At 45.8% G+C, this 27,372-nt stretch overlaps 1 protein-coding gene across 1 annotated transcript; it reads right to left on the bottom strand.

Annotated features, from left to right (window-relative positions):
• LOC310661344 (uncharacterized protein) lies at window positions 1–24,290 on the bottom strand. The gene is made up of 10 exons (XM_083407192.1): window positions 24,144–24,290; window positions 22,440–22,583; window positions 20,944–21,049; window positions 18,941–19,123; window positions 13,945–14,001; window positions 12,062–12,121; window positions 9,894–9,958; window positions 6,735–9,579; window positions 4,718–4,758; window positions 1–132 (listed from the first exon to the last, which is right to left on the bottom strand). The coding sequence occupies exons 2-10, from the start codon at window positions 22,577–22,579 to the stop codon at window positions 18–20; spliced, it is 3,612 nt and encodes a 1,203-aa protein (XP_083263318.1). The 5' UTR covers window positions 22,580–22,583; window positions 24,144–24,290; the 3' UTR covers window positions 1–17.
• Between the last annotated feature and the right edge of the window lie 3,082 nt (window positions 24,291–27,372).

Below are 27,372 nucleotides of genomic sequence, written 5' to 3'. Positions count from 1 at the left end.
TTACTATACTGGTAAACTTAGACCGGTTTAATGTTACTTATTACACAGTAATATTTGAAGTGTATATAGAGAAAGATAATAAATGCTATGATGGTGCCAGGGATGATCTTGGACAATATTCCTGGGTGTTCTCTAGAAAGAAAGAAGGAAAAATACAACCAGTTAGGAAATACAATGCCTTTTCTTTAGCTCATCTACAAAATGTTTCTTTAGGGCTTTTACAGACAATGTTGCTTTTTAGTATGAGGAATGCTTAGTTGCTCATACCCATTTGGTCAGGGATGTAGACTAAATTCCCTCTGGGAAGCTGGTCTAATATTTTGCTTCTGGTAAACCACATTGTTGGATTAATACTATTATAAATTAATATGAATGGGGTGTTAGGAGAGGGGTAATACCTCTGGTGGGGGACAAATATGCTCCTTTGGGGGGTACGGTAATTTGTCCAGCTTTGGTCTCCACCCTGAACTCAGCTCTCAGCTGAACTCAGCTCTCACCTGTGGCTCCTAGAGGACAGCGGCCACACCATAGCAAAATGGCTTCGACCGGCTGGCTAAACCAGGGGAGGGTCACCAATGGATCTCAAACCCTCAGTGAATTAAGGACTTCCCTTGCACGTGAAGACAGACTCTTGAGTGGATGAGGCCAATAGTGGGTCCAGCAGTCAAGATGGTGGTTTCTGCACATGCTGTAGAGCAGTGGTTCTCAACCTGTGGGTACCCAGATGTTGTTGGACTACAACTCCCACCATCCCTGAGCTCTGGCCTTGCTAGCTAGGGGTGATGGGAGTTGTAGTCCAACATCATCTAGGGACCCACAGGTTGAGAAAGGCTGCTGTAGAGGGAAGTGAGGGGCAGGTGGCAGTGGCGTAGCGTGGGGGGTGCAGGGGGGGCCGGTCGCACCGGGCGCAACATCTGGGGGTTAGGGTTAGGGGGCGCAAATCCACGGGTTAGGGGGCGCAAATCCACGGGTTAGGGGGCGCAAATTACTTGCCTTGCCCCGGGTGCTGACAACCCACGCTACGCCACTGGCAGGTGGGGCTTTTCAACCTGGGATGGTAGCCTGTCTCAGAGAAGGAAAACTCTGATCCTAACCTCTTCTGCCTTGCAGGACATCTTTGGGAGAAGAAAAGGCTAAGGAGTAAACCCTACACAAATCTGGAGTGGAGTTCCTAAGACGGTTTGATGGCCCCTGTATACCTCCTTCCAGCAACTCCTGCAGCCAAGCTGGTGCCAAATGTATTGCTTTGGTTTCCTTTGGACCAGCAAGGCCAAAAGGGGAGTCTTGTAATCTGGGCAGCCCGGGACCTCCAGACACACTGCTCAGGCTAGTGCCCTGGGAGGTCACTTCAGTGTTGCTAACTCAGTGGTTTGGCTCCCCCACCCCCCGAGGTGCACTCCGTTGTCTCTCGAGACAGATGGATGCCAACAAATGAATATTACAGTAAATGACAACAAATTTGTGGGTGGGTGTGGATCTTGGCGGTGCCAGAAGAAAAAGTCTCTCTCCTGATCCCATTACCGACATTGTCAGTTGGAAAACATTGGCATTTCAGTTGCCCTCTCCCCTTACTCTTCCTTATTCTCCACAAAAATGTCTAAAAGGTGACTTGCTTAATTCTGCGGCAGTGCATTGGCACCGTGTACATAGGTGACGTGGTTAATTCTCTGCCTGCTGCAGAACATAGTTGCTTGTTAGGAATTAAATTAACAATGTCTTGGCTGTAAACCAGTTGGCAGGTTAAGTTAAGGCTACAATACTTGACACGCACATGCGTAGTTTGTCTACTCAAACGTAGACAGTGCAGTGCAAAATTTTGGCTGTAACTACAGCTGTTTACTCTGCTGTTTTAAAGTGCAACTACGCACATGCGTAGTTTGTCTACTCAAAAGTAAGTCCAACTGAGTTCAATGAGACTTACTCCTGCATGTGCGTGTATATCACTTCCCAAACCAACAGCTGGTGTATTGGATGCAAAGTAAAATTTTGGCTGTAACTACAGCTGTTTACTCTGCACCCAATACATCAACTGTTGGTTTGGGAAGTGATATACACACAGAGTTATCTGCAATCCATGCATATCCTGTATTTATCCTGTCCTTTCTTAGGAAATACTGCATTTTGATGCCTCCTCCAGCCTCAATCCTGAACAAAAGAACCACCTAGCTGATTTTTAAGCCAGCAATGTATGCATATAGCCTATGTTGGCTGGACAGGAAGAATTAAATTCTGAGCGAGCAAGCTTGCAGTGGTAGGGGAAGAAGAAGACCGAGGCAATTTGCCATAGGGAAATAAATGGGGAATGGAAAACTGCAAGGGGACTCACTTGTTATATGACTGATCTAAGACATACAGGATTCAAATAGAATGGTTTAAGAGGAAGCTTAGGGCTCTTACAGATTCACACATGCTCCAAAAAGCATGCAAGTGTATGTTAAGGCTCCCACCTTAACTTGCATGGCATGAAAGCTGTTAAGTCTTTGTAGCATCTCACGTATTGTGCTCACTTTCAACCTCAAGCACCCATGGTTTTGGCTTTCTCTGCAACGCTGAAGCTGAGGGGAGCATGAGCGTGTATATCGGAGCTGGCCCAAGACATTTTGCTGCTTGAGGCAAAACAGAAAATGGGTGTCGTCCCCCCCCCTTTGCCGCCCCCTACCATTGCTGCCTCCTTTTCCACCTCCTGGGGCAACTGGAGGCAGTGAGGGAGAAAAAAAGGAAGAGGAACAGGCATTGGCAGCGTCAGCCATGCTCTTTCCAGGCAACAGTGAGCGGAGGTTCTCCTTAGGGGCCTTCAAAGATGTTTAGAGATGCAGAAGCGTTATGGACTGTCTGGAAGCAGAGAAATGGTAGGAAACCTGGAAGGGAAGAAGGCTCAGAAGCAGGGACTGGTGGTGTGGCGAAGGTGAGTGGTCAGAGGGAGGAGGGGGAGCAGATTGGGAAGAGAAGGTGTCAGAAGCTGAAGAGGTAACAGGGTTTGGTGAGCAGGAAGAGGCTGTGGCAGAGAGCAGTTCAGAAGCAGAGGCTGGTGAGGAGGGGAGGCAAGAGGCAGAGTTGAGGCAGGCTGCTGAAGAAGCCAGGGAGTCTCCCCCTCCTGCTGTGACCAGCTCCCCTCCCTGCATTTCTCCCAGAACCCACAGAGGTATGAAGAGGGCAGAGCAGAGACAGACAAGGCATTGGAGTCTCATATTGCTTGAGAAGGTGTCAGGGGAGGAAGAGACTAAGGGAGCTGGGGGAAGGGGGGACCTTCAGTCCTGACTACTGCCTCATTGGGGCAAGATCTACTGGGAAGAGTTGCTGTGACCACTAGGCATGGGCTGTTTGGTTTCTTTGAATAAAGAGTTCACTGACACCTTGTGAGTTCTTGTTGATCTGCTCCTGGCATCTACCCTGACAAGAAATGAGTCTTGGTCAGCAGGCGGCAGAGGGACCTTCCCCCTTACGGGGTGACTGCAATGGTGACGGCTCCTATCCATAGATAAAGGGGGAGTGGCAAAGGCACATGAGGACTCCCTTCTCTGTATCTGCCACCCCTCGCAGACGTCCCCAGCCTGCCGTCTGAGGTGACTATCTCAGTAGGTCTAATGGGTGGGCCAGTCCTGGCTTATATGGTTCTCAATTTAAGGGGAAGGTCTTAGCATATAGTTGCGACGCTTTCTGGAGCACGAGTGAATCAATAAGGGCCCCCTTTTCAGGGGGGGGGGTGACTCAGCTGGGAATCTACCTTCTTTAAGTGAACAAACAGAAAGATGCAGTGACAAATTTGCATCAGTGGACTTGACCCCTGATCGGTTATAACTTGCATTTGTGTGTTTGTTTGAGAAATAAAGAAATCATTGCGACTTTAACTCATATGTTACATCGATAAGCGTCATTACACAACAGATGAAACATGTACAAATGGTTTTTCGAAAGCTTATTCTTTCTTTATGCTTCCACCACCCCCTTATTTTTATTCAATGCCCCCCAATTGCACCTGAGGCTACTACTGCCCTCCGGATTATTCCAGCGCCCCCCAGGGGTGGGAAACACTGATATAATCCCATCTCCATGCCACAAATACCGTATTTTTTGTTCTATAAGACTCACTTTTTCCCTCCTAAAAAGTAAGGGGAAATGTGTGTGCGTCTTATGGAGTGAAGGCAGGCTGCGCAGCTATCCCAGAAGCCAGAACAGCAAGAGGGATTGCTGCTTTCACTGCGCAACGATCCCTCTTGCTGTTCTGGCTTCTGAGATTCAGAATATATTTTTTTCTTGTTTTCCTCCTCCAAAAACTAGGTGCGTCTTGTGGTCTGGTGCGTCTTATAGAGCGAAAAATACAGTAATCATAATGAATGCACAATAAAAAGGACATCTAGGCTGGGCCCAAGGGGTTCCCTTTCCTCATTTCTTCCCTGTTTTCAAAAAGAAGCTTCACCGGTTTTTGAAAAATGCACACAGAAAGTTAGCATCCTTTCTAGAAACACAGACCCCGCAGGACAGAATCTTACTGAGGTGCTCCCAGATCATACAGTAAGGCAGTGTGGCGAGGTTCTCCTCCCCACCTTAATCTTTCTTTAATCTTTTAATTAATGCCTTGATTTTATTTTACTTTCAAACAGTATAGGCTCCTTTTGACCTTGTACACTTTGTAGTGGAACATTAGGAAGCTCCTACACAACCTGACCTGAAATCAATGTTCGCTACAATACGGCTATCTCAGAAAGGCTTAACGTACCTGTGCCAGCAGATCATGTTGCAAAGCAGGGCCATTAAAAACTACAAGTAAATGAGAAAGGGTAGGGAAAGAGAAGGGTGTTAATACCCCAAAAGACTGTGGAGCGGCGTTTAGCAGCTAGTGCAATAAATTACCTGATTAATTTAACGATGGTTCATTCTTTGATATCACCATGCAACCTCTTCCCAAAACACACAGCCTTGGGGGGTTTTCTTTTTCTCTCTTTTAATAAAATGGCATTTCTTTTACAGAAACGCAGATGGGCTTCCTGTATCCACATGCACAAACTGTGAAGCTGTAGCCCTGATGCATGGAGGGTTATGAGTTCCAATAGCAGGCTTAGGGTCTCTCAGGTCTATTTGCAAGTAAATTTCCCAACTCATTCGGCATTGTATAGATGCAGCTTCTACGATCCCCAAACAGATTCTGTGTCCCTTATTTTGTGTCCTGCCTGCTTTCACCCTAAGTGCCAAATGTGATACAGAAGTAAACACACCACTCTTAGTTGCGTCGTGCCTCTTTCTCTTTTTTACTCTAAGTAGCCACTGTGGGGCTCTGCCCCTCCTCAAGAGCTGCGGCGCCAATCCTCATTGGGCCCCCACAGCAGTCGCTATTTAGACTAAAAAATTAAGGAGAAGGACACATTTAGTCCAAGAGAGGAACGAAGAAACCCACTGTAGTCAGACCATTGGTCAAGCTAGATCAGTCTCCACTGACTGGCAAAAGCTCTCCAGGATTTCAAATGAGGTCTTTCTCAGTCCTACTTGCAAGTGCCAGAAACTTAACTTGAGGCCTTTTGCATACAAAAGATGTTCACTGAAGTTCGGCCCTTTCTCCTTCCTAATCTCCCCAATTTCTTCCATTATAGCTGAAACTCATCCTTTGTAACTTCTCATTTTGCTTGTTGCAATCCCTCCTTTTGGGCTTTAATCTCTCAGGCGTTCATCCTGTCAACTTTTCATAAAATACTTTGTTTAATTGTATTCTTTTAGGTCCCTCCCCAATGTGTTCAGTGGTTCTTATTTTTAACTGTGAGCTACATTGAGTCCCATCAGAGGAAAAGGTGTATACATAAATCTATAGAATCACAGAATTGTAGAGTTAGAACGCACCATGGGGTGGGGGGTCATCTGGGGAGGTGCATATGGGAGAAAGGAGTTCCCAGTGCCAGATTTAGGGCAATGGGGGCAGTCCCCCCACAGAGGGCACCAAGCCAAGGGGGTGCAAAATCAAGAAGATCCATAATTAAGAAGATCCAAATTTTAGCCTCACACAGGGTACCATACACTGAAAGATTACTCATGTTCGCCCCTGGAATCCTTGAGGTTAATTTGGCCCCAAGCTGTTCAGGGCTCCCAAATCACAGGAGTCATTGGCTCATTTGATGCAGGTTTTAGAAGTGAAACATGGGGGGCACAACTGTAGCTTAGTGGTAAATCACGTTTTGCATGTTAATAGTCCCAGAAACAATCTCTAGCAGGGGTCAGCAAACTTTTTCAGCAGGGGGCTGGTCCACTGTCCCTCAGATCTTGTGGGGGGTCAGACTATTTTTTTGGGGGGGGGGGAATGAACGTATTCCTATGCCCCACAAATAACCCAGAGATGCATTTTAAATAAAAGCACACATTCTACTCATGTAAAAACACACTGATTCCAGTACCGTCGACGGGCCGGATTTAGAAGGTGATTGGGCTGCATCTGGCCCCTGGGCCTTAGTTTGCCTACCCATGATCTAGGGCCTCCTAACACCAATCTGAATCCCTTGAGAGCTGCAGTCCAAGGCTTCACTCAGCAAGAGGGCCTCCAGACCCAGGCTGCTTCTCTGCCTCCTCCTCTGATGCACCACTGGCCAGCTGTTGGCTGCCCACCAGTAGCAGCCAGTCTGGGAAGACCAGACTGGGAAACTGGTCTCAAATTTCAGCAGTGCCCCCTGCTCCCACCACCTCTTGCCTTCCATTCTACATGATAGTTGTGGAATTCACTAATCTCTGTGTTTGCTTTGACTCTTTTCATATACCTGTTTTCCTCGCGAAATAATTCCTTCAGGCACTTCTGGGTATTCATCCTCAAAGCTTGTTTCTTCTTCCTCAAAGCTTGTTTCTTCTTCCTCAAAGCTTGTTTCTCCATCCCAGATTTTCTCACTCTCCAACTTTCTTCCTCCCTCCCAGATTTTCTCTCTCTCCAGGTTTCTTCCTCCCTTCGCACTTGTTCTGTCCTCTTCGACGGTCGATCTGCTTCCTTCGCTTTCCTCAACTATTTGACCTAGCACTGATTTGGTTGGCAGAAGAGGCATCGAATACCTTTTCATTCTGGATACATTGCGTTTTAGTTTTGGTACAGAAACCTTGGTGTTTGGAGTATATCTGGTTATGCCAGTCCAATCCCTGTTGCTTGCTCTAGATGCTGCAATGCTTTCCTGTTTGAGGTTTGACATTGATGATCTTATGAATCCCTGCAGGTTCCCTTTGAATGCTTCGGGTCCTACCTCCTGGTAACTGTCTGTGACTTCTCTAAGCCATTTCTCCACATCCACTCTAGCTTCTTCAGCACATACCTCATTGAGGTGTGTTTTGGATTCTTCAAGCCATTGCTTAATATTTTGCCGGGATGCTTCCGGGTCTTCTTTGAGGTACGCTAAGGATTCTGCAAGCCATTCTTGAGTATTCAGATTGGAGGCTTCCTCTTTGAGACTCTGTATCGCCGATTCAGCCCACCCCTCCACATTTACTATACTTTCTTCAGAAGTTCCCTCTTTAAAATTCTGGGCAGATTCTGCAAGCCATTCGTACACATTCACCTTAGATGCTTCAGGACCTTGCTCTTGAACATTCATCATGGCTGCCTCAAGCCATCCTTTCACATCATGTCTTGATGCTTCAGGACATGTTTCACCCAGGTTTCCTATGGCCGTTTCAAACCATTGCTGTAGGTCCTGTTTGGACGTATCAGGTCCTTCCTCTTCCATGGTTTTCAGGTTTTGTTCAAGCCACTTTTGAACCCCTAGTCTGGAGGCTCCCCTTTGGACATTTGCTATCGATTCATCAAGCCACTGCTGCACACTTTTGGCAGTTGCTGGAGGAACGTCCTCTTTGAGGTTCAGAATGGATGCTTTTAGGAATTCGTTCATGTCCCGCTTGGATGCTTCAGGACCTCCTTCTTGGAGCCCTTTTCTGGTTTCTTCAAGCCACTCTGTCACGTCCTGTTTGGATTCTTCAGGCAACTCATCTTCAACGTTTCTTAAGGATTCTTCAATCCAGTCCTGCACATTCTCTATGGATGTTTCGGAACTTTCTTGTATGCGGCTTATTAAGTTTGACTGAAGCCACTTCCCCACATTCAGCATGGATTTCTGTTGGTTTTCTGTGAATGGTTTCTGCACCCTCTTACTGGATGCCTCAGGACCTTTCTTCCGGATGCTTTCCGTGTCTGCTTCAGGACTTTTCTTCTGGATACCCTTCATGGGTGCTTCAGGAATTTCTTGGATGTTTTTCATGGATGCTTCAAGCCATTCTTGTATATCTAGACGGGACGCTTCAGGCCCTAGATCTTGCAAGTTTCTTATGGATGCTTTAAACCACTCCTTCATATCCTCTCTTGAGTCTTCAGGATATAGCTCGTCAATTTTTTTCATGGATGATTCAAGCCATTCCTGCAAACCCTCACTGGAATCTCCAGGACCCCTTTCCATGAAGTCCTTCATGGATTCTTGAAGCCATTTTTGCATATTTTCTCTAGATGCTTCATTGCCTTCCTGTACGACGCTTCTCATGGATTCTTTGAACTTTTGCTTCATTTTCTCTTTTGCTTCTTCGTTTTTCAGACCTTTCGATGCTTGAGGCCATTCCGGAACAATGAGCTGGGTTGTTTCAGGACCTTCCTCTCTGGATGCTTCTGGAGGCTTCTCCATGGCTTCTTGAAGCCATTCTGGCACTGCAAGCGCCTCCTGCTGAGCATTTGGTTTTGTTGCTTTGCGACTTTGCCCTCGGATTTCCTGGATGGCTTTACTGGATGCTTCAGCCCACTCAGACCCTGCCTCTTGGAGGTTACAGGTGGGGCCTTTTATCCAGTCGCTCTCATCCTTTCTAAATGCTTCAGGACATTGCTCTTCAATGTTTTCTATTGATTCATCAAGCCATTCCTCCATAGTTTGCTTGGGTGACTCAGGACTCTTCTCTCTGAGGTTTTCCATAGGTTCCTGAAGTGTTCCTAATACATTCTCTTTACAAGTTCCAGAAGCTTCCTTTGTGGATTCTTCAAGCCGTTTCTTCTTTAGCTTACCCCTGAGCAACTTAGGCTTCGCTTCAGACTCTTGAAGGCCCTGGAGGCTCTTAATGGATTCTTCATGCCATTCTTGAACACTTAGGTGGGATGTCTCGGGACCTTCCTCTTGGAGGTTACTTATGGATATGTCAAGCCATTCTTTCACATCCTGTCTGGCTTCTTCAGGACATTGTTCTTCAATGTTTTTACGGGATTCTTTAAGCCATTCTTCAATAGCTGGTTTGGGTGCTTCCTTTGTAAGGTTTTCCATGGATGCCTCAAGCCACCTTACCACTTTCTTCTTGGATATCTTGGGATCTGCTTTCCCTTGGAGTCTCTCTATGGATTCTTCAAGCCATTTCTTGTTTAGGTTATATCTGGACGATTGAGGAACTGCAGGAGCCGGGCTCTCGCTTTTCTGTGTCATCTTTTCAGGCTCTTGCTTTTCTGTGTCATCTTCAGGTCTTTTAGCATGTGTGCTTGTTTGCCATATATAAACACAGCTTCTTTTTCCTTCTCCACTCATTTGTGCTTCTAAATGTTCCATGCCTACTTCATACAAACATGGTTCATAATGGTCTTTACTCGGCTCCTCTTCCTGTCTATAAAAATAAGAAATTTATTAGATACAGCTTGAACAAAATAATCTAAATTAACATTAACTTCCTTAAGGCACTAAATCAGTGGCTTCTCAATCCAAAAGCAAATTTAATTAAATGAAATGGGTCGCACATTAAATTTGAAAATTTACTGCTAGGAGCAACATGTCTATATCTTATCAGAGGAGCTAAAAAAATTCTCTCCAGTTTCGGAATATTTTTACAGAATTTCAGAAAATGCAACTACGACAAAACGCACCTATGTTGTTCCAAAGCATCCCTCAACCCAAATATTTTCATTGGCTGCAAACACTTACAATGTAGCCTGTAGCTCAGAGTCCTTGAGTTCTTTCTGCAGGCAATTTATTTTCATCTGAAGACTCTTAAAATTCAAAACACACATATGTTTACAGGTGAATAACAAAATGCACTTATCTCTCAATCACACTCACTTTGTCTCTGTCTCTCTCACTCACATTTTGGGATTCTGCAGATCTTGTTATTATGAAAAGAAACATCTTTCAGAAGGGGAAAACTTGTGGTCTAACAATGCTGGGAACACTTTCACAAGACCATTTCTCTGTGGTGCAAACAGTGAAGGAGGCGTCCCCTCAGCAACTTCAAAAAGGTTAATGGGGATGGCTGGCTCTTTTCTTCATTGTGTACCGCAGATTCATAACAGCCCACAACCCTCATGCAAAATAATCACTGATCCTCTGAATGTGTGCGTTTGTTGGGGTTGACAGCAGACACACACACACACACACACACACACACACACACAACTCCCGCCCAACAGACCACTATGGAAATAATTGGATCCTGTCTGGATAGGACCCTTAGATCCTGAGCTGTGGTAATGGCAGCATCACTGTGCCATGGTCTCTGCTGTGATGGTTAGACCAAAAATACACTCTCCCCAGTGGGGACTTGGGGGACTGGGATAATCCCCCAAATGTCCCCCTGGTGCCTCCTTCCCAAAGCCTGGGAAGCTTCTGCCCAGCTTAGGAAGAGAGGAGCGATGGTCATGTGTGCAACATCAGCACGTCAAGACGTCACACGTGTGATGTCACCCCCACCCCTCAATCGCCCTGACAAGCAGGTGCCTCTGGCCCTAGCTGTTCCCCTACAAAAAGTTAACTGCACGCCACAAGGTGTTCCCACTGCCCGCTTCATATGAGGTGGGAGGTGGAAGAAGGATAGAGTTGTCAAGAAGAGCTCTGGTTTGGGCCATGAAACTGCTGCAAGGGTGAAGACCTAGGCACTGGTGTCCATAAATAGTGTGTTTGGGAAGCTGAGCAGCACAGGAGCCCAAAGGCATACCCTCCAACATTTCTCCTGATGAAAATAGGAACATCCCATTCCTTAATGATAATTTTACTATTTATATCACACACAACTTACTGGGTTGCCCAGTTTCCAACATATATAAAAACATAATAAATGCTTTAAAAAACTTCCCTATACAGGATTGCCTTCAAATGGCTCGGGGGTCGGATAACTCCATACCCTCCAACATTTCTCAAATGAAAATAGGGACATCCTAAGGGAAAGTGGGACATTCGAGGATCAAATCAGAAACAGGGACACCTTCTCTAAATCAGGGACGTCCCTGGAAAATAGAGACACTTGGAGCAAACGGCTTTTTCTAGATCCATGTTTAACTGTTTCCAATCTAGTAGGCTACTTAAGAGGTACCAGGGGAAGGAGATTCTCCTAACTGGATTAGGATCTGGGTTAAAATGCTCTGCCAGTGTGTGTGTGTGCGTGTGTGTTTATGGGTACACAGGTCAAAATGGTTTCTCGCATTTGCAGAGCATGATTATGGAAGTAAAGAATCATCCTTTCTATTATTTAAAGGTAAAGGTAAAGGTACCCCTGCCGGTATGGGCCAGTCTTGACAGACTCTAGGGTTGTGCGCTCATCTCACTCAAGAGGCCAGGGGCCAGCGCTGTCCAGAGACACTTCCGGGTCACGTGGCCAGCGTGACAAGCTGCATCTGGCGAGCCAGCGCAGCACACGGAACGCCGTTTACCTTCCTGCTGGTAAGCGGTCCCTATTTATCTACTTGCACCCGGGGGTGCTTTCGAACTGCTAGGTTGGCAGGCGCTGGGACCGAACGACGGGAGCGCACCCCGCCGCGGGGATTCGAACCGCCGACCATACGATCGGCAAGTCCTAGGTGCTGAGGTTTTACCCACAGCGCCACCTGCGTCCCTTCTATTATTTTTTTAAAAAAACCCATTAAAAACCACACATCTCATAAAAAGTCCATCTGATCTCCTCTCCACTCAGGCATATATATTTAGGCCTGGACATTTTAAATAAGTAGTATTTCCATTTTAAACTGTCATGGCTGAACTCCCTTTTGATTTGCTAATGAGGTTATTGTCACAGTCAATCTCAACGCTATTTAATCAGAAATAGTCATGCTGACTTCAAGGGGAAAGAACTGTATTACTGAATACAAATATACTTGATGTACCTCAATATGCTTTCCTTGTTCAATCAAAGCTGCTCTTGTTTCAACCATAAGTACTTGTTCCTGTAGAGCAAATGAAATGCAACATTTTAAAGAAAGAGTGAAACCCATAATTTCCATTACACAAATGTAATGGTTTCATATTTTGTTATCAAAATACTTCTTAGATAATTAATGTGTGATTATTTTTGATCTGTATGTACATATGTGTGACACACACACATATATTACACTGCCTTTTTGCCCCTTTTATACAAAAGCGGCTTGTACTTGTACTATCTATCTATCTATATCTATCTATCTATCTATCTATCTATCTATCTATCTATCATGTCAATAAATATAAAGCAAGAAAACAACAAGACTTGAATGAAAACAACAGCAAAAAAAAACCTTTACCCTGCCGCCCTATGCATGTTTAACATGGAGTAACCCCGCTGAACATAGTTCAATTGCAAAAACTCACAGCCTGTCCAAAGCCTGGTAGAATAGAATGGTCTTTAATTGAAACACCAACAAAGCAGGTCCCTGGGAGTTGGGGTTTTGCAATGGAGAAAGCTATGTCCTTGGCAGCCACGCATCTGAGGGTGAGGGCACCCGTAGCACAGTCTCTGCAGGCCAGGGAAGAGGAAACTGTGGCCCTCTCCAGGTTCTGTTGGACTCCTAGACAGCCTTGGCAATAGTCAGGGTTGCTGGGAGCTGTAGTAGAACAACATCTAGAAGCCCATGTGGAATGAATCAGCCTCCTGTAACCAACATGCTTAAGTCTAATTAATGCATGAAGGGGGTTAAGACCATAGAGTAAGCTGTCCTGCTAGGCTTAGCTAGGTCACTCCTCCTCACCTTGGGAGGAAGGGTTACTAAACTCTTTGTCCTCTCACTTCCACCATGTGAACCCTACCAGCAAAAAGGTCTAAGCTGAACACTCCAAACTTAGACTGCATGGCTTAAGGGAACCATCTTTGTGTTTCTATACAAATAATTCACAAACCTTTACCATATTGAAACCTAAGTTATACCACCTGCCTTTTCTTGCCGCTGTATGGAAAAGCACATGATTCAGACCTTGGAAGGGTTTGTAAGTAAACCATTTTTATTTAGCCAAATGTGTGGTCTAAGGGAAGTGGGGAGTTTTAGAAACAGCTTAGAAGGGGGATATTTTAAAGGTCTAACTGGCTATATTTCCACACTTTGCTTTGCTACATATCTCATTATTTAAAATCACTGCCGGGGTCCTCTCACCAAAGAGTACCTGCCCCAGACCTGGATCCAGATGTCCAGAGAATTATTCTTCTATTTTTCTTTTCTTTTAACCAAACCAAAACCCAGCAGTCCAAAGGTTCTCCATTCCTGGACAGGCTGTGGAGAAGCAGGCAGCCCCAGATTCTCTGGCTTAAAACCAGCACACAGAAATGCCTTCAGAAATAAACTAGGAGTCCAGGAGTCAATGAAGCTTTTTAAACACCTGCAAAATGCGGTCAATCCTATAGGATCCTGCTGTTGAGCTGGTTGCCATATTTTTGAACCACTCACACATTGAAGAGATCCGCTATAAAAACATCTGTGTCAGTTTATGTGTGCTGTACTGGCTTCCCTGTTCACGTCAATGACAAGAGAGTAGGAGCTGAATGCACATAAGTCTCCAGATCAGAGTGACTATGTTTATATTCTGGTTTTATCTAAACAGATTTCAAAATGCTGTTACAGGATCATATCGTGGTGAGATACTGCTAGCATAGCAGGGATTTTAACACTTTTGAATCTATTTAGAGAAAAATAAATTCACTTTGCCATCAGCTTAACTGCAAATTAAACCTGATTTCTTATTCTCCAGGGGAGCGGGGTGAATATTCCATTATAGCTACTGCATATATATTTTCCAGTACCTTGAAAAGATCTCCCTTTTTTTCTTCCATCTTCTTTTCCCAACATTGCAGTGTCTTCTTCCAATAGAACATTTATCATTGATGGAAGAGAGAGAGAGAGAACAGATTTTATAAGTCTTATATCCTTTGGGGGAAGCTATATTCCATACTTAACAATTGCAGCATCCACAAAAAGTGCCTTCCTGTTAGCCACAAATGCAACACTTTTCAATGGTGTCAGCTAAAAGTCATCATGTCTTGAATAATCAAGTGATGTATATGTAGAAACCTACCTTAGGGTAATGACAAACAACGTACAGGATCTCCCTACTGTTATTTGTGTGTTTTCCCCACTGATCTGCCCAGAGGCCAAATTTTACAACAGCAGCAAAATACAACTAAAAATGATAACAAAACAAAGATACAATACTAATCTTCAACACAATATAACAACTAAGCAACACAAACAACATTTAAAATGGATGTGTGACACCCCCCCTCCCTTCTCACTGAAGGTACTGTGGAATGGGAAAATTCTACTTGCTTCCTACAGGTGGTTAAAGAGCTAAATGCATTTATGGACCCCAGAGAGGGTGAAAACCTCATGTCTGCTTAAAACAGGGAAGCACTGGTGGCATCTTTTACTGTGGCAGGAGCTTTTGTGCTTTAGATCATAGTCCAGATGAAGTGGACCCACGAAAGCTGATGTCATAATAAATTTGTTATAAATTTAAAAATGTTAAATTTGTTCGTCTTTAAGGGGCCACAGCAATTCGCAGAAAAACCAAATTGCCATTTGCTCCGATAGAGTGCTAAAGAATGGTTTTCCCCGGAGGGAAACAGAGGGACAAGACAAAGTGTGGAGAAGCCAACTGTCAACTATCCCTCTGGAAGTTATTCCTGGGATGCGTTATTGGAATATTTGGGCAAACGAGGGACTTTTCTGCAGCTCAAGCTGCCTAGTGACTGGAGAAGGGTGGTTGGGAGAAGGGTTGGTTGGCCTTTTCCATTTGTGCAAGGCTCGGCTCTCTTACTCGGATGCTTCTGGCACAGAGGTGATGGGGTAGGTCCAGCCTGTACACAGTTCTGGTTAGTGCCCCTTGGGACGGGTAGGGGGAAAGGCAGAAAGACCAACAGTAGGGAGAGCCAATGACTGGCAGAGCCAACCAATGACTGCTTGTAAGTAAGAAGGCAGACAGGTGGCAGTGCCCCATGCGCTCTAATGGACCAGCTTCCACTGACTGTGCGTGCCCAGGTGCAGTCCTGAAATCTCCACCCCTCCTGGCCTGGATGAGGCCTTCTCCTCCTTTCCCACAGCTGACAACATGAAGCCCGACCCATTTGTAAACTGATCTGATTTTTAAAACAGATTGGTTTCAGACATGCAGTGGATGCCCTCAAAATTCATAATGTTTTCAGACAATCAGTTCTAAAGATTCCATCCATCTCTAGGTTGAACCATGAGGTCAGCAAACAGCCTGGCAGCCACATGAACTTGGAGGGTGGACTATAAGTGAGATGGTTCATAAATACTGAATGCTGACAAATGCGGCAAGAGGAGAAGCAGAGCGGGAATGCCTTGCGGTGAGCGAGAAAGGACCGTTGCATTAGCACATTTTTGTAATGGAAATGATCAAAGTGGTTCAGCGGGAGGGAAGACGGATTGAAGTAACATCTAATTATTCATGATGGCACCAGTGACCACAAAATCACTGTTTACTGCCACCCAGGATAGGATATTAATAGGGGGGATGTTTGTTTCTAAATGTCAAGAAAACGGATAACGCTCTTCCATTTTGTCAAGAGCAAATGCTGTTGCAAAATTATAGGCCCCCATTCCCCAAGACAGGGAAACACAAGCCAAGCCGACTGATATAACACACTGCTTCCATCACAAGCTAATATATACTGCTAGTCAGCCAGAGAACTGGGAATACAAATTTGATGTAGCACTGTCTTCATTCCCTTACACTGAGGATGCTTCACAGCAAGGGTATTATATTGAATCCTGTCTTCTGTAGGCTGTGCATAGTCCTCTTTTTTCTGTGGGGAGGCAGGGGGACGTGTACCCCTAAACAGTTTGTGAATCTAAGTTTGGCCTCATTGAGGGGCAGTATTTCAATATGAGTAGGAAAATGAGAGTACCCCTAAACATTTCTTTAAAGAAAAAAAGCCCTGGCTATGACTCTAGCTCCCACCTGGGCCTCTGGACAGAAGCAACGCCTCATGGATCCCTTTAACAGGATACACTTCATCAGGGCTTTTTTCCCAGCCAGAACTCATCGGAGCTCAGTCCCAGTGCCTCTCAAGTGGGCACCATTGCCATTAAAAGAGAACAAGCACCTCTTTTTGTGAGGTTCCAGCACCTCTTTTTCTAGATAAATGGCACTGCCCTTAATCAAAGAGGGGCAGGCAGTCGCTACAACCTTCCCTTCAACCAAGACTAAGGCTTAAAGGTAAAGGTAAAGGGACCCCTGACCATTAGGTCCAGTTGTGACCGACTCTGGGGTTGCGCACTCATCTCGCTCTATAGGCCGAGGGAACCGGCATTTGTCCGTGGCCAGCATGACTAAGCCGCTTCTGCTGAACCAGAGCAGCACACGGAAACGCCATTTACCTTCCCGCCAGAGCGGTACCTATTTATCTACTTGCACTTTGACATGCTTTTGAACGGCTAGGTTGGCAGGAGCAGGAACCAGTGGCGTAGCGTGGGGGTGCAGGGGGGGCCGGGCGCACCGGGCGCAACATCTGGGGGGGGGCGCTTGCACTCACAGTGCTAAAATCAGTGCTAAAATCCATGGGTTAGGGGGTGCAAATTACTTGCCTTGCCCCGGGTGCTGACAACCCACGCTACGCCACTGGCAGGAACTGAGCAACGGGAGCTCACCCCGGCATGTGGATTCGAACTGCCGACCTTCTGATCGGCAAGTCCTAGGCTCTGTGGTCTAACCCACAGCGCCACCGGCATCCCAGACTAAGGCTTAAAAAGTAAAGGTAAAGGTACCCCTGCCCGTACAGGCCAGTCTTGACAGACTCTAGGGTTGTGCGCCCATCTCACTCAAGAGGCCAGGGGCCAGCGCTGTCCGGAGACACTTCCGGGTCACGTGGCCAGCATGACATCGCTGCTCTGGCTTACTTTCTGGCTTACCTTCCTGCTAGTAAGCGGTCCCTATTTATCTACTTGCACCCGGGGATGCTTTCGAACTGCTAGGTTGGCAGGCACTGGGACCGAGCAACGGGAGCGCACCCCGCCGCGGGGATTCGAACCGCCGACCTTTCGATCAGCAAGCCCTAGGCGCTGAGGCTTTTACCCACAGCGCCACCCGCGTCCTAAGGCTTACTCAACGCCTAACCTCACAAAGTTGTGGTGATTGCTATGAAATGGACAAAAACCAAAGTATGAAAGCAAAACATATGAAAAAGGGAGGGAGGATGGGAGATGCAACAAGGAGGCTGGGGAGGAGGGCTGGGCAGGCCCCAATTATTCCCACCCGGAGGGGAGCCGAGCTACACCTATTGGCTGGTTGGGCCTGCCCCCGGGGAATTCCCCCACCTTAGCATTTGGCCAATGCACAGGCAGGCTGCAGTCCTAACCTGCTGGCTGCCAGATCACAGACGTGGCCATGGCCAGGTTACAGCACTGCCTGGCCATTAAAGATAAGCAGACTGATGTCACACCCTACCTGCCTGAAGTGAGACCTGAGATTTGTGTTTGGGCTGAAGAGGTAAAGGAAGCCTGACTGTAAAATTAGCTTTTGGGGGTTGAAGTATGACATACAGATGTTTGGATGAGCCTGGTGCTGCTCTCAAGACTAGTATTGCCAACCTGCCCACTTGCCGCCATCCTCAAATTGTCTATTTGCACATAAATGGATATTGCAAAAATGCCATAAGATTCCAGCGCGCACTCTCTCTCTCTCCTCATGAGGAAATTGCCCTATAATTTCCCGCCGCTTTGGGAAGTGGAGACTCTGTAACAATATTTCCTTTTGGTCCCTTAGGTGATTTTATTTCATTGACTACGTTGGAAATGTAAAATTGCATCCCAAAGTGTGTAATGGAGCGTTGACTAGCTGAGGTGCTAAATGACAGTGGCACCTCTATGAATATAGAATTGCTTTGCTCAGAGTTTGAAGAGTATAGGCTCACAATGCATCATTAAAGAAAATTAGATATGGGTGCTACTGAGTTCTTTCAACAATATGACTATGCATAAAACTCAGTACTGTCAATAAAGAACTCTTGAGATTGCCAGACAAATCATATCTGTATACTAGCTTGGATCACATTTTGTTGCTCTTTATAGATTTGATTTTTGGAAATTAAATGTTGGTCTGAACAGCAAACTTGGTGCAGAATCCTGCCAGCAGTTACAGCCTAATAGAGTTCAAAGGGAATTATGCATGGGTTTAGCATTGCAGCCTTTGTTTCTCTCCCCCTGCTCAATTAATAAAACATTACTATTCATTTATATAGTATTTGAACAGGGCAGAGGGCTTTGCTATGGACTCCTTTGCACAGAACACTAACCAAACCAAGGTTTAGCAAGAACAAGAAAGTGTGCAAGTGTTGTACAGGAGAACTTCCCCAAAGTTAAAGGTAAAGGTAAAGGTACCCCCGCCTGTACGGGCCAGTCTTGACAGACTCTAGGGTTGTGCGCTCATCTCACTCTAGAGGCCGGGAGCCAGCGCTGTCCGCAGACACTTCCGGGTCACGTGGCCAGCGTGACGAAGCTGCTCCGGCAAGCCGGCACCAGCGCAGCACACGGGAACGCCATTTACCTTCCCGCTATAAAGCGGTCCCTATTTATCTACTTGCACTTAAGGGTGCTTTCGAACTGCTAGGTGGGCAGGAGCTGGGACCAAACGACGGGAGCTCACCCTGCCGCGGGGATTCGAACCGCTGACCATGCAATCGGCAAGTCCTAGGCGCTGAGGTTTTACCCACAGCGCCACCCGCGTCTCTCCCCAAAGTTGGTGCCCTGCAAAAAGAATTCATCTGGTGAAAACTGGGATACCTTTGCATTCCTTGTTAGTTCATGCTCCAAGGGTTGCCATGCTTCCACATTGCTTAGAAGATGGTGACGCCTGACAGAATCAGAGATGAGAGAAGAATCACAGCTGGCCATTCCATGGTGAGCCATACTTGTCCTTAGGTGTTCTTGATGCCTGGCAAGCTGACAGTCACACAATCTAGACCACTTAAAGCAAAAATAATTATACATCTATATTTTTAAACAATATACTGAAGCAGAATGTGTACACTTCTGTCAAAGAAACAGTTCTTCTTTCTCTGTTCTCTGTTCACTATATGTTCAGGGTCACGCCAGGCAAATGCCTCCACTTTCCTAGAAGGAAACATGGCTGGCCAACAGGGCCCCTTGATCCAGGACTGAGACTGGATCAATTAAATGTCCCGAACATCTTCTGCTTTGGGTAGCTTAGCACCACAGTTTACCATGAAGATGACAGAGTTGGGAGGAATTTTGTGGAGGAGGGAGAGGGAAATGAGGTCGCAAAGGGCAAGAGGGAGACATTTGTCCACAGTCTGGCTCTGGCTATGCCCCATGTTAACTCTGGCTCCCAGATTACTCTTCCCATTAGTCATCAGCCCATTGTAAAAAAAAAGATTCCCCATCCTTCTTTAAAGGAGCTCAGAGTGATTCAGATGACACCAGCTCTCTCATGATCATTAGGCTGCTACTTAGCTTCACAGATGGAACTGCATCAAGCATCTTCAGATAATTCTCGGACCCCATATCTGCCCCATTCACCCCCACTATTCCAGTATGGCAGGAAGCAGAAGAATGGACTGGACATATTTTATGCCCGATAGCAACCTTGCTCCAACCTCCTGGATTGCAGGGTTGTTGTAGCAAATACACAATGTGGAGAAGATTTGGCCCACGGACATGTGCATGGCTGACTCTGTTGCTTTACACCTGTGCAGAAATGCCTCTATGTAGATATTATTCGTTTTAAATTGTTTGCTAAGTGTTGTGCAGGTGGTTGAGAAAATATTACTGTTCTGGTGGCTTTATAAAATGTACACTGGTACAATAGCCCCTCCCACACATGGTGTATAGCATACCCTCCAAATGCCCTGATTTTCTAGGGACAGTCCTGGAATTATGAACGCCACCCCAGTTTCTCATATGATCCCAGAATGTCCCTATTTCCCCCTCTAGTGCCACCACCAAGCTTGGAAAGGTAGATGAGCTGGTGCTTGTCCTGAATGGTGGTGGCAGCTGTGAGGGAGCTTCTCCTCGCCTCTCCATGGCCGCTGCTGCCAGCCTCCTCCTTTGGGCAGCTTGTAGCAGCTGCTGGAGGGCAGGTGAGGAGGAAGAGAAGGTGCCATTGCCAAGACCCAGCCTCATGTAACAAGCTGGCTCTGAGGGGCAGGCAGAGGGCAGGGCTGCCCTGGGTGGAAAGGGGAGCGCAATGGAATACAGGGAGTCTTGATTTGGGGGAAATAAAAGCTTTGTGCATCCAAGTCTAATCTTGCTCCTTTCCAAAATTTATCTATTGGTGTGTGTTTTTATTTTGTAAAAATAGAATAGAATAGGATAGGATAGAGATTAAGGAGTTTCTCAGGACAGCGGTGGGTGTCTATGCTTTGTTCCATTAGTGTAGTGCTGGTGGAAATGCTCTGTCAGTGAGGGTCAAAAATGGGGGAGGGGTCAAGGAGGGTCAGTTGCAGGGAGTGAGAAACGTCCCTCTTCTCATCTGAGGAATGTTGGAGGGTATGCTATAGCCCCACACATTTTGGGTGCTGAACACCTGTAGGGGATCTCCTTGAGTAAGCTCTCATCTAAATTGCACTAGACACTTACTCAAGTAGGGCATCGTTCCCACAGCTGCCATTCAGCCGCCAACATGGCGGGACAGCAGGAACATTACAGGGCAGGACACTTCACTTTTCCCCTCAGGTGGGGGGAATCATGTAGGGGGGCGGGAATGACTGAACAGGGGGCAACGGCATTCTGCCTGGTCTTCAAACAACCAGATTTCTCTCTCCAACCTCTTCCTGCTGATGCTTTATAGCCTTTGGCTTCTTGATCTTGATTCCGTCTTCCACCTCTATCTCCTCCCAGGTTCTTTTTATGTAACGCTGTGGATACTGCAGGCTGCAAGACATAATAATAGGCTGGAACACGGCAGGCTGGGGAAAATGAGCGCTGAAAGGGTTTTTTAAAGGTGCCCCGGGGTTTAAAACGAATTTGGGGAGACTTCTTCTCACTCTTTCTGCGATCATTTGCGACTGTCATTGTACTCATCAGAAATATTGGTAATTAGATATCTCTGTGAACTGCAAAAGCATTTAGAGAATATTGTGGTGGTGCACAACAACAAAATAAAAGCAGATAGAACAAATACGGTTCTCATGGCAATGTCAGCAATTACCCTTCCAAATATCTGTAATACAAATATTCTTAATAATAATTTACTTTAAATATGGATTTGTATAGTGAGATCACTGGTGTTTTTCTTTATCACTTAAAGTTTCTGAGAGGTGGAATTTGCACTGGGCGTGTGACCCTGCCAAAAGGGGGTTCAATCCTCTGCCTTTGCTACTTCCCAAACTTCAATTCCCACCAGAATTACTACATGCATTGCCATCTTCAGAGCTAATAGTAGCTTCAGGGGTTATTTTATTTCAAGACAGCACAGCACAGGCAGTAAGGGTCAGTCCCTTCCCATAATACCATGGCACCAAGCTAAATTACCTTCACTAAGCAATAACTTTTAATCAAGGGAAAAGATACTGGCAGATCTAATAAGAGATTTCCTATGTCACACATGTTGTTTGGCCGTGAGCTCCCATTGTCTAGATATTTGTCATTTTACTAGCTATTTGCAGCCCAAGGATCCCATCACGGAAGAACCTCCTATGCTCTAAGCGGAGAAAATACTAAATATGGGTCACTTCTGCTTCCTCCATTAATTGTATGGCGGGAGTCTTGAAGGTGGGGGTTTTCAGAGAGCAGCACCTGGCCTGACTCAGAGGTTTCAAGGTGAGGGTGGAAAGGGAGAAGAGGAGGCACCAGCTTTCGCCAATCCCAGAGAAGGCAACAGGGTTGGACCTAGAAGGCTTCATAATGCATCTCCTATAAAGGTAAAGGTAAAGGAAAAGGAAAAGGGACCCCTGGCCATTAGGCCCAGTTGTGACCGACTCTGGGGTTGTGGCGCTCATCTCGCTTTATTGGCCGAGGGAGCTGGCGTACAGCTTCCGGGTCATGTGGCCAGCACAACTAAGCCGCTTCTGGCAAACCAGAGCAGCGCAGGGAAACACCGTTTACCTTCCCGCCAGAGCAGTACCTATTAATCTACTTGTACTTTGACGTGTTTTTGAACTGCTAGGTTGGCAGGAGCACCCCGTCGTGGGGATTTGAACCACTGACCTTCTGATTGACAAGTCCTAGGCTCTGTGGTTTAACCCACAGCGCCACCCACATCCCGCATCTCCTATAGAGGAAGCCAAACAGATGAAGAAATAGCACCGGAAATATCTCTTACCTCCTCATCTCTTGTCTAAAATGCTTATTTTCTTTCAAGAGCTGCTGGTTCTCCCCCACGAGCTTGATAATCATGTTGCTAAGGAATCTCTTCTCGCTTTTGAGCCTTTCTGTGGCCAGAAGCAGATCCGCAAACATCATCTTTCTATACAACATCAGGACCAGAACAAGATCAACCCCAACAGATGTGATTTTTTTTAAAGTTTCAAAATACATCGCCATGTGTTATTATAATTTACAATCAAAATTTACACAGCACAAACGGTATAGGTTTCCTGCGTATACCTAATCCATTTTTATTAATCCAATTTGATAGGCTACTATCATTTCTTTTTGGACAGACCGGGGGGGGGGGGTGTTTCTTAAGCCAAGACTCAATGTTCAGCATCTCTTTATGGGATGTGAACCAAGTTCAGCACTGCATCTAATGGTCAACCCTGCCTCTGCTTACAAGAGACTCTTCATAATGCTAGAGCCCAGCCCTAACTTTAATAGTGTTAAGGAATAACGTAGTGCCATGGGAGTAGCCAGGATTTTTGTTGGAGTGGGCAGAACCTCAGTTTTCTATGAATTTTTATTTTATTTTATTGATTGAGGGGAGCAGCTGCCCCCTCCCCGGCTACGTCCATCAACACTGATGCGATATATGGGATCATTGTTCTACATTAAACTGCTCATTTTTAGACCACTATACTGTTAAGTGGTTTGTTTTTTTTTTAAAAAAAATTGATTTTGACAAAGTAATGATAATAAAGAAACAAGAATAAAAACGTGCACCCCACCCCGGAGACCATTCCATTGTAACTATCCAACCTCCCAAAATTTCCACACCTCTTGAGATGGTTTGACCCTTTTCTGTTTTAACAGTACAAGTTCTACAAACACCTTCCATAGCTCCTCAAAATAATTTCTCCTGCATATAACCCGTCTTACCTTAATAGCACATGTTAATTTATCATTAATAGCTATTATTAAACACCGTTAAGTGTTTGAAAAAGCGACAGTTGACAAATAAATGCTTTGGAATCCCCTACTTATTAATATTAGGCAGGACGGGAGTCCTCAGTTTAATGTTTTAGATGCCTGCTAACAGGGCCGGCCCACCCATGAGGCAAGACGGGGCATCGCCTCGGGCATCAGGATCCACAGGGGCAGCAGATCTGGTCTCCAAGGAGTGCCTCGCCTGCTGCTCCTTGGAGGCTTGAGCTGCCTTCTCCTCAGCAGACCCCCTCCATGCTGCCGGCCTCTTGGCCCTGGCAGGGTGCTGCCATTTTGTGCTTCGCCTCAGGCGCCAAAATGTCTAGGGCCCACCCTGCCTGCTAAACACTTGTTTCAGCAAACAGCAAACCGCAAACCACACACCAACAGCATATCCATCTTAACAACATGACTGTTGTTGTTAACAAGGAAAGTGAAAAGATTAATCAGGGACAGCTCAGTCGGTAGAGCATGAGTGTCTTAATCTCAGGGTTGTGGGTTCAAGTTCCATGGTGGTCAAAATATTCCTGCATTGTACAGGGTTGGGCTAGATGACCCTCACGGCCCCTTCCAACTATACCATTCTATGAAATGATGTATAAATAAGAGAATATGGGTGTTTCAAAGGATAGGATGATTTGCATTCAAAATTGCCTTTGCTTTTTGCCAAAAGCTGACTACTATAAAGAGCTGCTTTATCTAGGCATATTCTAAAAGGTACACTAACCCAGAATAATTTCCAGAAGCAAAATATACTCTGGGATGTGGAGGAAGAACAAGGCCCTCACTTAGCTCCCAGCTCCCAGGTGTAGAGTCAAACTGTTATCAGCCCCAACAAGCTGCCCTCTAACCAGCCCTGGCAGTTGCCTTGTTTGTGAGGTGGCGTGAGATCACAACTGTGTAAATAATATTAGCAAACATCAAGTGAGATTTCATCCCTCCCCCCAGCATTTCAACACTGAGCATTTAAACCACTAGGACCTGTTATTTCCATGACTTCGGTGGAATAGCATAAGGTTCCTAATCTTCCTTTCAGATGGGACCACAAACCTTCACCTGGCAGAAGTCAACAGCCTTCCCCAAACCTCATGGCCCTTTTATTTTGAAAGATTTGTCTTTGATACATTTGGGGAGGCTCTTTTATCTCCTTGGGGAGGTTATTTTGTTAAACTAAAGAGCCCTGGATGTTTGTGCAGTGCCACAATGTACTCATCTTTGTGAATTAAGATACCTAGAACCATTTATTTTAAAAAATCTGATACTAGCTACCTACTAGCTACCTTTGGGACGTGAGTGGCACTGCGGTCTAAAAACCACTGAGCCTAGGACTTGCCGATCGGAAGGTCAGTGGTTCGAATCCTTGCGACGGGGTGAGATCCTGTTGCTCTGTCCCAGCTCCTGCCAACCTAGCAGTTCAAAAACACATCAAAGTAGATAAATAGGTACCACTCCGGCGGGAAGGTAAACAGCATTTCCATGTGCTGCTCTGGTTTCGCCAGAAGCGGCTTAGTCATGCTGGCCACATGACCCAGAAAAACTGTCTGCAGACAAACGTCGGCTCCCTTGGCCAGTAAAGCGAGATGAGCGCCGCAACACCAGAGTCGTTTGCAACTGGACTTAACTGTCAGGTGTCCCATTACCTTTACTAGCTACCTTTATGGTGGTTTGTGTGTGCAGGAACGACTTGGGTTATGTACACAATAACCTGCACAAAAATGCTGTTTCTCTCAACCTGGAATCATTTGTGCTCATCCTCAAGACGCTGCTTTCAATCTAGATTGATTCTAGATCCTGCCACCCACAAGGACAGGGGTGGCTAATTGATACACATTTGAAAAGCCTCCTTGATTAGATTATCCACATTTTTTTCTTCCCTGCACATTCCCCAGGCGAATGAAGAAGGAAGTGGTGGTTGCGATTTTGATATACGCTTACCCACAATGCCCTTGGCAAAGGGTGGATATGTTAGGATATTTCCGTTCCACCTTAAAAGGGAGCAGGCTTTGAGTCACAGAGTCTGCGTATTTCCTGTTTTCACAGGATGTTTATGTTGTGTCTTTGCTTTCGTTTCTCTCTCTCTCTGCCGGAAACTCTCAAGCAGGCAGTCATGTTTTTCTTTGTTCTGACCAACGCTGAATAAACTTGTAAATCATGCTCTCCTGGGTGCATCTTTCACTGTACTTTATCTGCTGATAAGAGCGTGCATCGGCTCTAGAATGTGGGAAGCTATTTCTAGAGCTCGTGTCGCTAATTGCTGATACTGCGTGTCTACGGGAGATCAATGGACGTCCGGAGACGACGTGGAGGTCAAGATGGACTTTGTCTCCCTGGCAGTATCCCAACAGGATATGCCCTCCCCCCATTGCTGGAATCACCTACAACTGTTTTAATCTGTTTTCAAATGGGTAATGCAGAATCAATATTCAATAAGCATTTATTTTTGGAGAGAAACTGTTCCCCCCCCCCCAAGAAGTGCTTTTCAGGGCAACAAAATTTGCAAAAGATTAGATTGTGCGTGGGCTATGTGGGGGGGGGGGACCAGTACTCTGTCTCCACTGATTCTTGAATAAAATGCTGGGTGTATGCAGCCTTTGTTTAATACTTTACTTATTTGCAATTCATGTGAACAGAAGACAGGAGGCTCTCTAGCATTGGGTTGAGGTTGTCTAGTACAGTATTTTGCTTTCTTATGACTTATACAAACACACACAAAGACACACACGAGACAGATGCTCATGAACTTAAGGTCACTGATATCTTCATTCTTTATCACTTTCTCCTTTAACTCAGGTACCCTACAATGAAAGGGGCTGCAATGGCAACTTACAGAATGGCACACAGTCGAGAACTTTGTGGCTTTAGCTGTTCTTCTTCTCCATTCTCTCTTAGCCCTGGGGTGGAGGAGTGTTTGTGATATAATCTGCCTCTAGAATATTGTTCGCAAGGCCCACTACCCCTGATGTTTTGAGCACATTTTAACTAAAAACTCTTCTATTCCATTGTGTAGTTCAGGGTCATTATTTGAATTCTTTTAAACGTTCTTTTCTGTGTGCTAGGCTCAGAAACCATGACAACCGCTTACCAGGCTCCGAGCAGTATTAAAAATACCCCTTTTCTGTCAGGCATTGATTATCTCTTTTATCACAACTGAAAAATTTGAGGACATTGGTTATTTGCTCAGGGCTAAATCCTGCTAGGCCCATAATTTCATACTGAACAGCTGGCCTTCATATTATGACCTGAGGGGAGGTGGAAAGAGAGAAAGCAAATGGGAATAGTGTGGAATAGTCTGCATTTTCACCTTCCTTCTGATTAACTGACCTCAGCCCACATCCACCCACCTAGGCCAGGCACTTGTGGGACAAGACGAATCTGAAAAGTAAAACAAAAACAAAAGCCACCCGCAAAAGACCCGTAGCCTTGAGCCTGGCAACATTAGGCGTCTGCGCTAAAAATTGCCATTTTCTGCAACAGCCTGGTGCTAACCTGCAAAGCAGAGAAATGAGGCCACCCACAGATGGGAAAAAAGCTTCTGCTTATGCAAGGAACCCTCAGGGATGTAGAAAACATTAACAATAAGCATCTGAGATGTCCCACCCATGAGGCAAGTTGAGGCGGCTGCCTCAGGCGGCAGCATCCACATGAGCGGCAGATCCTGATACAGATTTTTATTTCCCCACCTTTATTCCTGATCTACATCTCCACTCACCCAGTTTTCCCTGGTGGGGAGGCGAACACCATTTTGTGGTTCGCCTCAGGTGCCAAAATCCCTTGGGGCATCCCTGTTAAGCATTCATATTTATTTTTAGTTAATATTAATGCACACCGATTGATCTGAAGACTGAAGGCTATAGGCATTGCCTGCACACTGCCATGGCCTCCGGTGGCGTGAGGGCAGAGGGCATGCGCTAGACCCCTCCGTGGGCTCAGTGGCTCTTAAGCTGAAGGGAATAACC

This window comes from Podarcis tiliguerta (genome assembly GCF_965153285.1).
Source record: "Podarcis tiliguerta genome assembly, chromosome: 12".
In the NCBI taxonomy this organism is placed as follows: domain Eukaryota; kingdom Metazoa; phylum Chordata; class Lepidosauria; order Squamata; family Lacertidae; genus Podarcis; species Podarcis tiliguerta.
This window is presented reverse-complemented; position numbering and strand designations above follow the sequence as displayed.

Coding starts and splice junctions, on each gene's coding strand:
- LOC310661344 (XM_083407192.1), bottom strand. CDS start 22,579: ATGATGTTTGCGGATCTGCTTCTGGCCACAGAAAGGCTCAAAAGCGAG. Junction 14,002..18,940: donor AACTAACAAGGAATGCAAAG/GTATCCCAGTTT, acceptor TTCTATTGGAAG/AAGACACTGCAATGTTGGGA. Junction 4,759..6,734: donor TTATTTCGCGAGGAAAACAG/GTATATGAAAAG, acceptor ATTTACTTGTAG/TTTTTAATGGCCCTGCTTTG.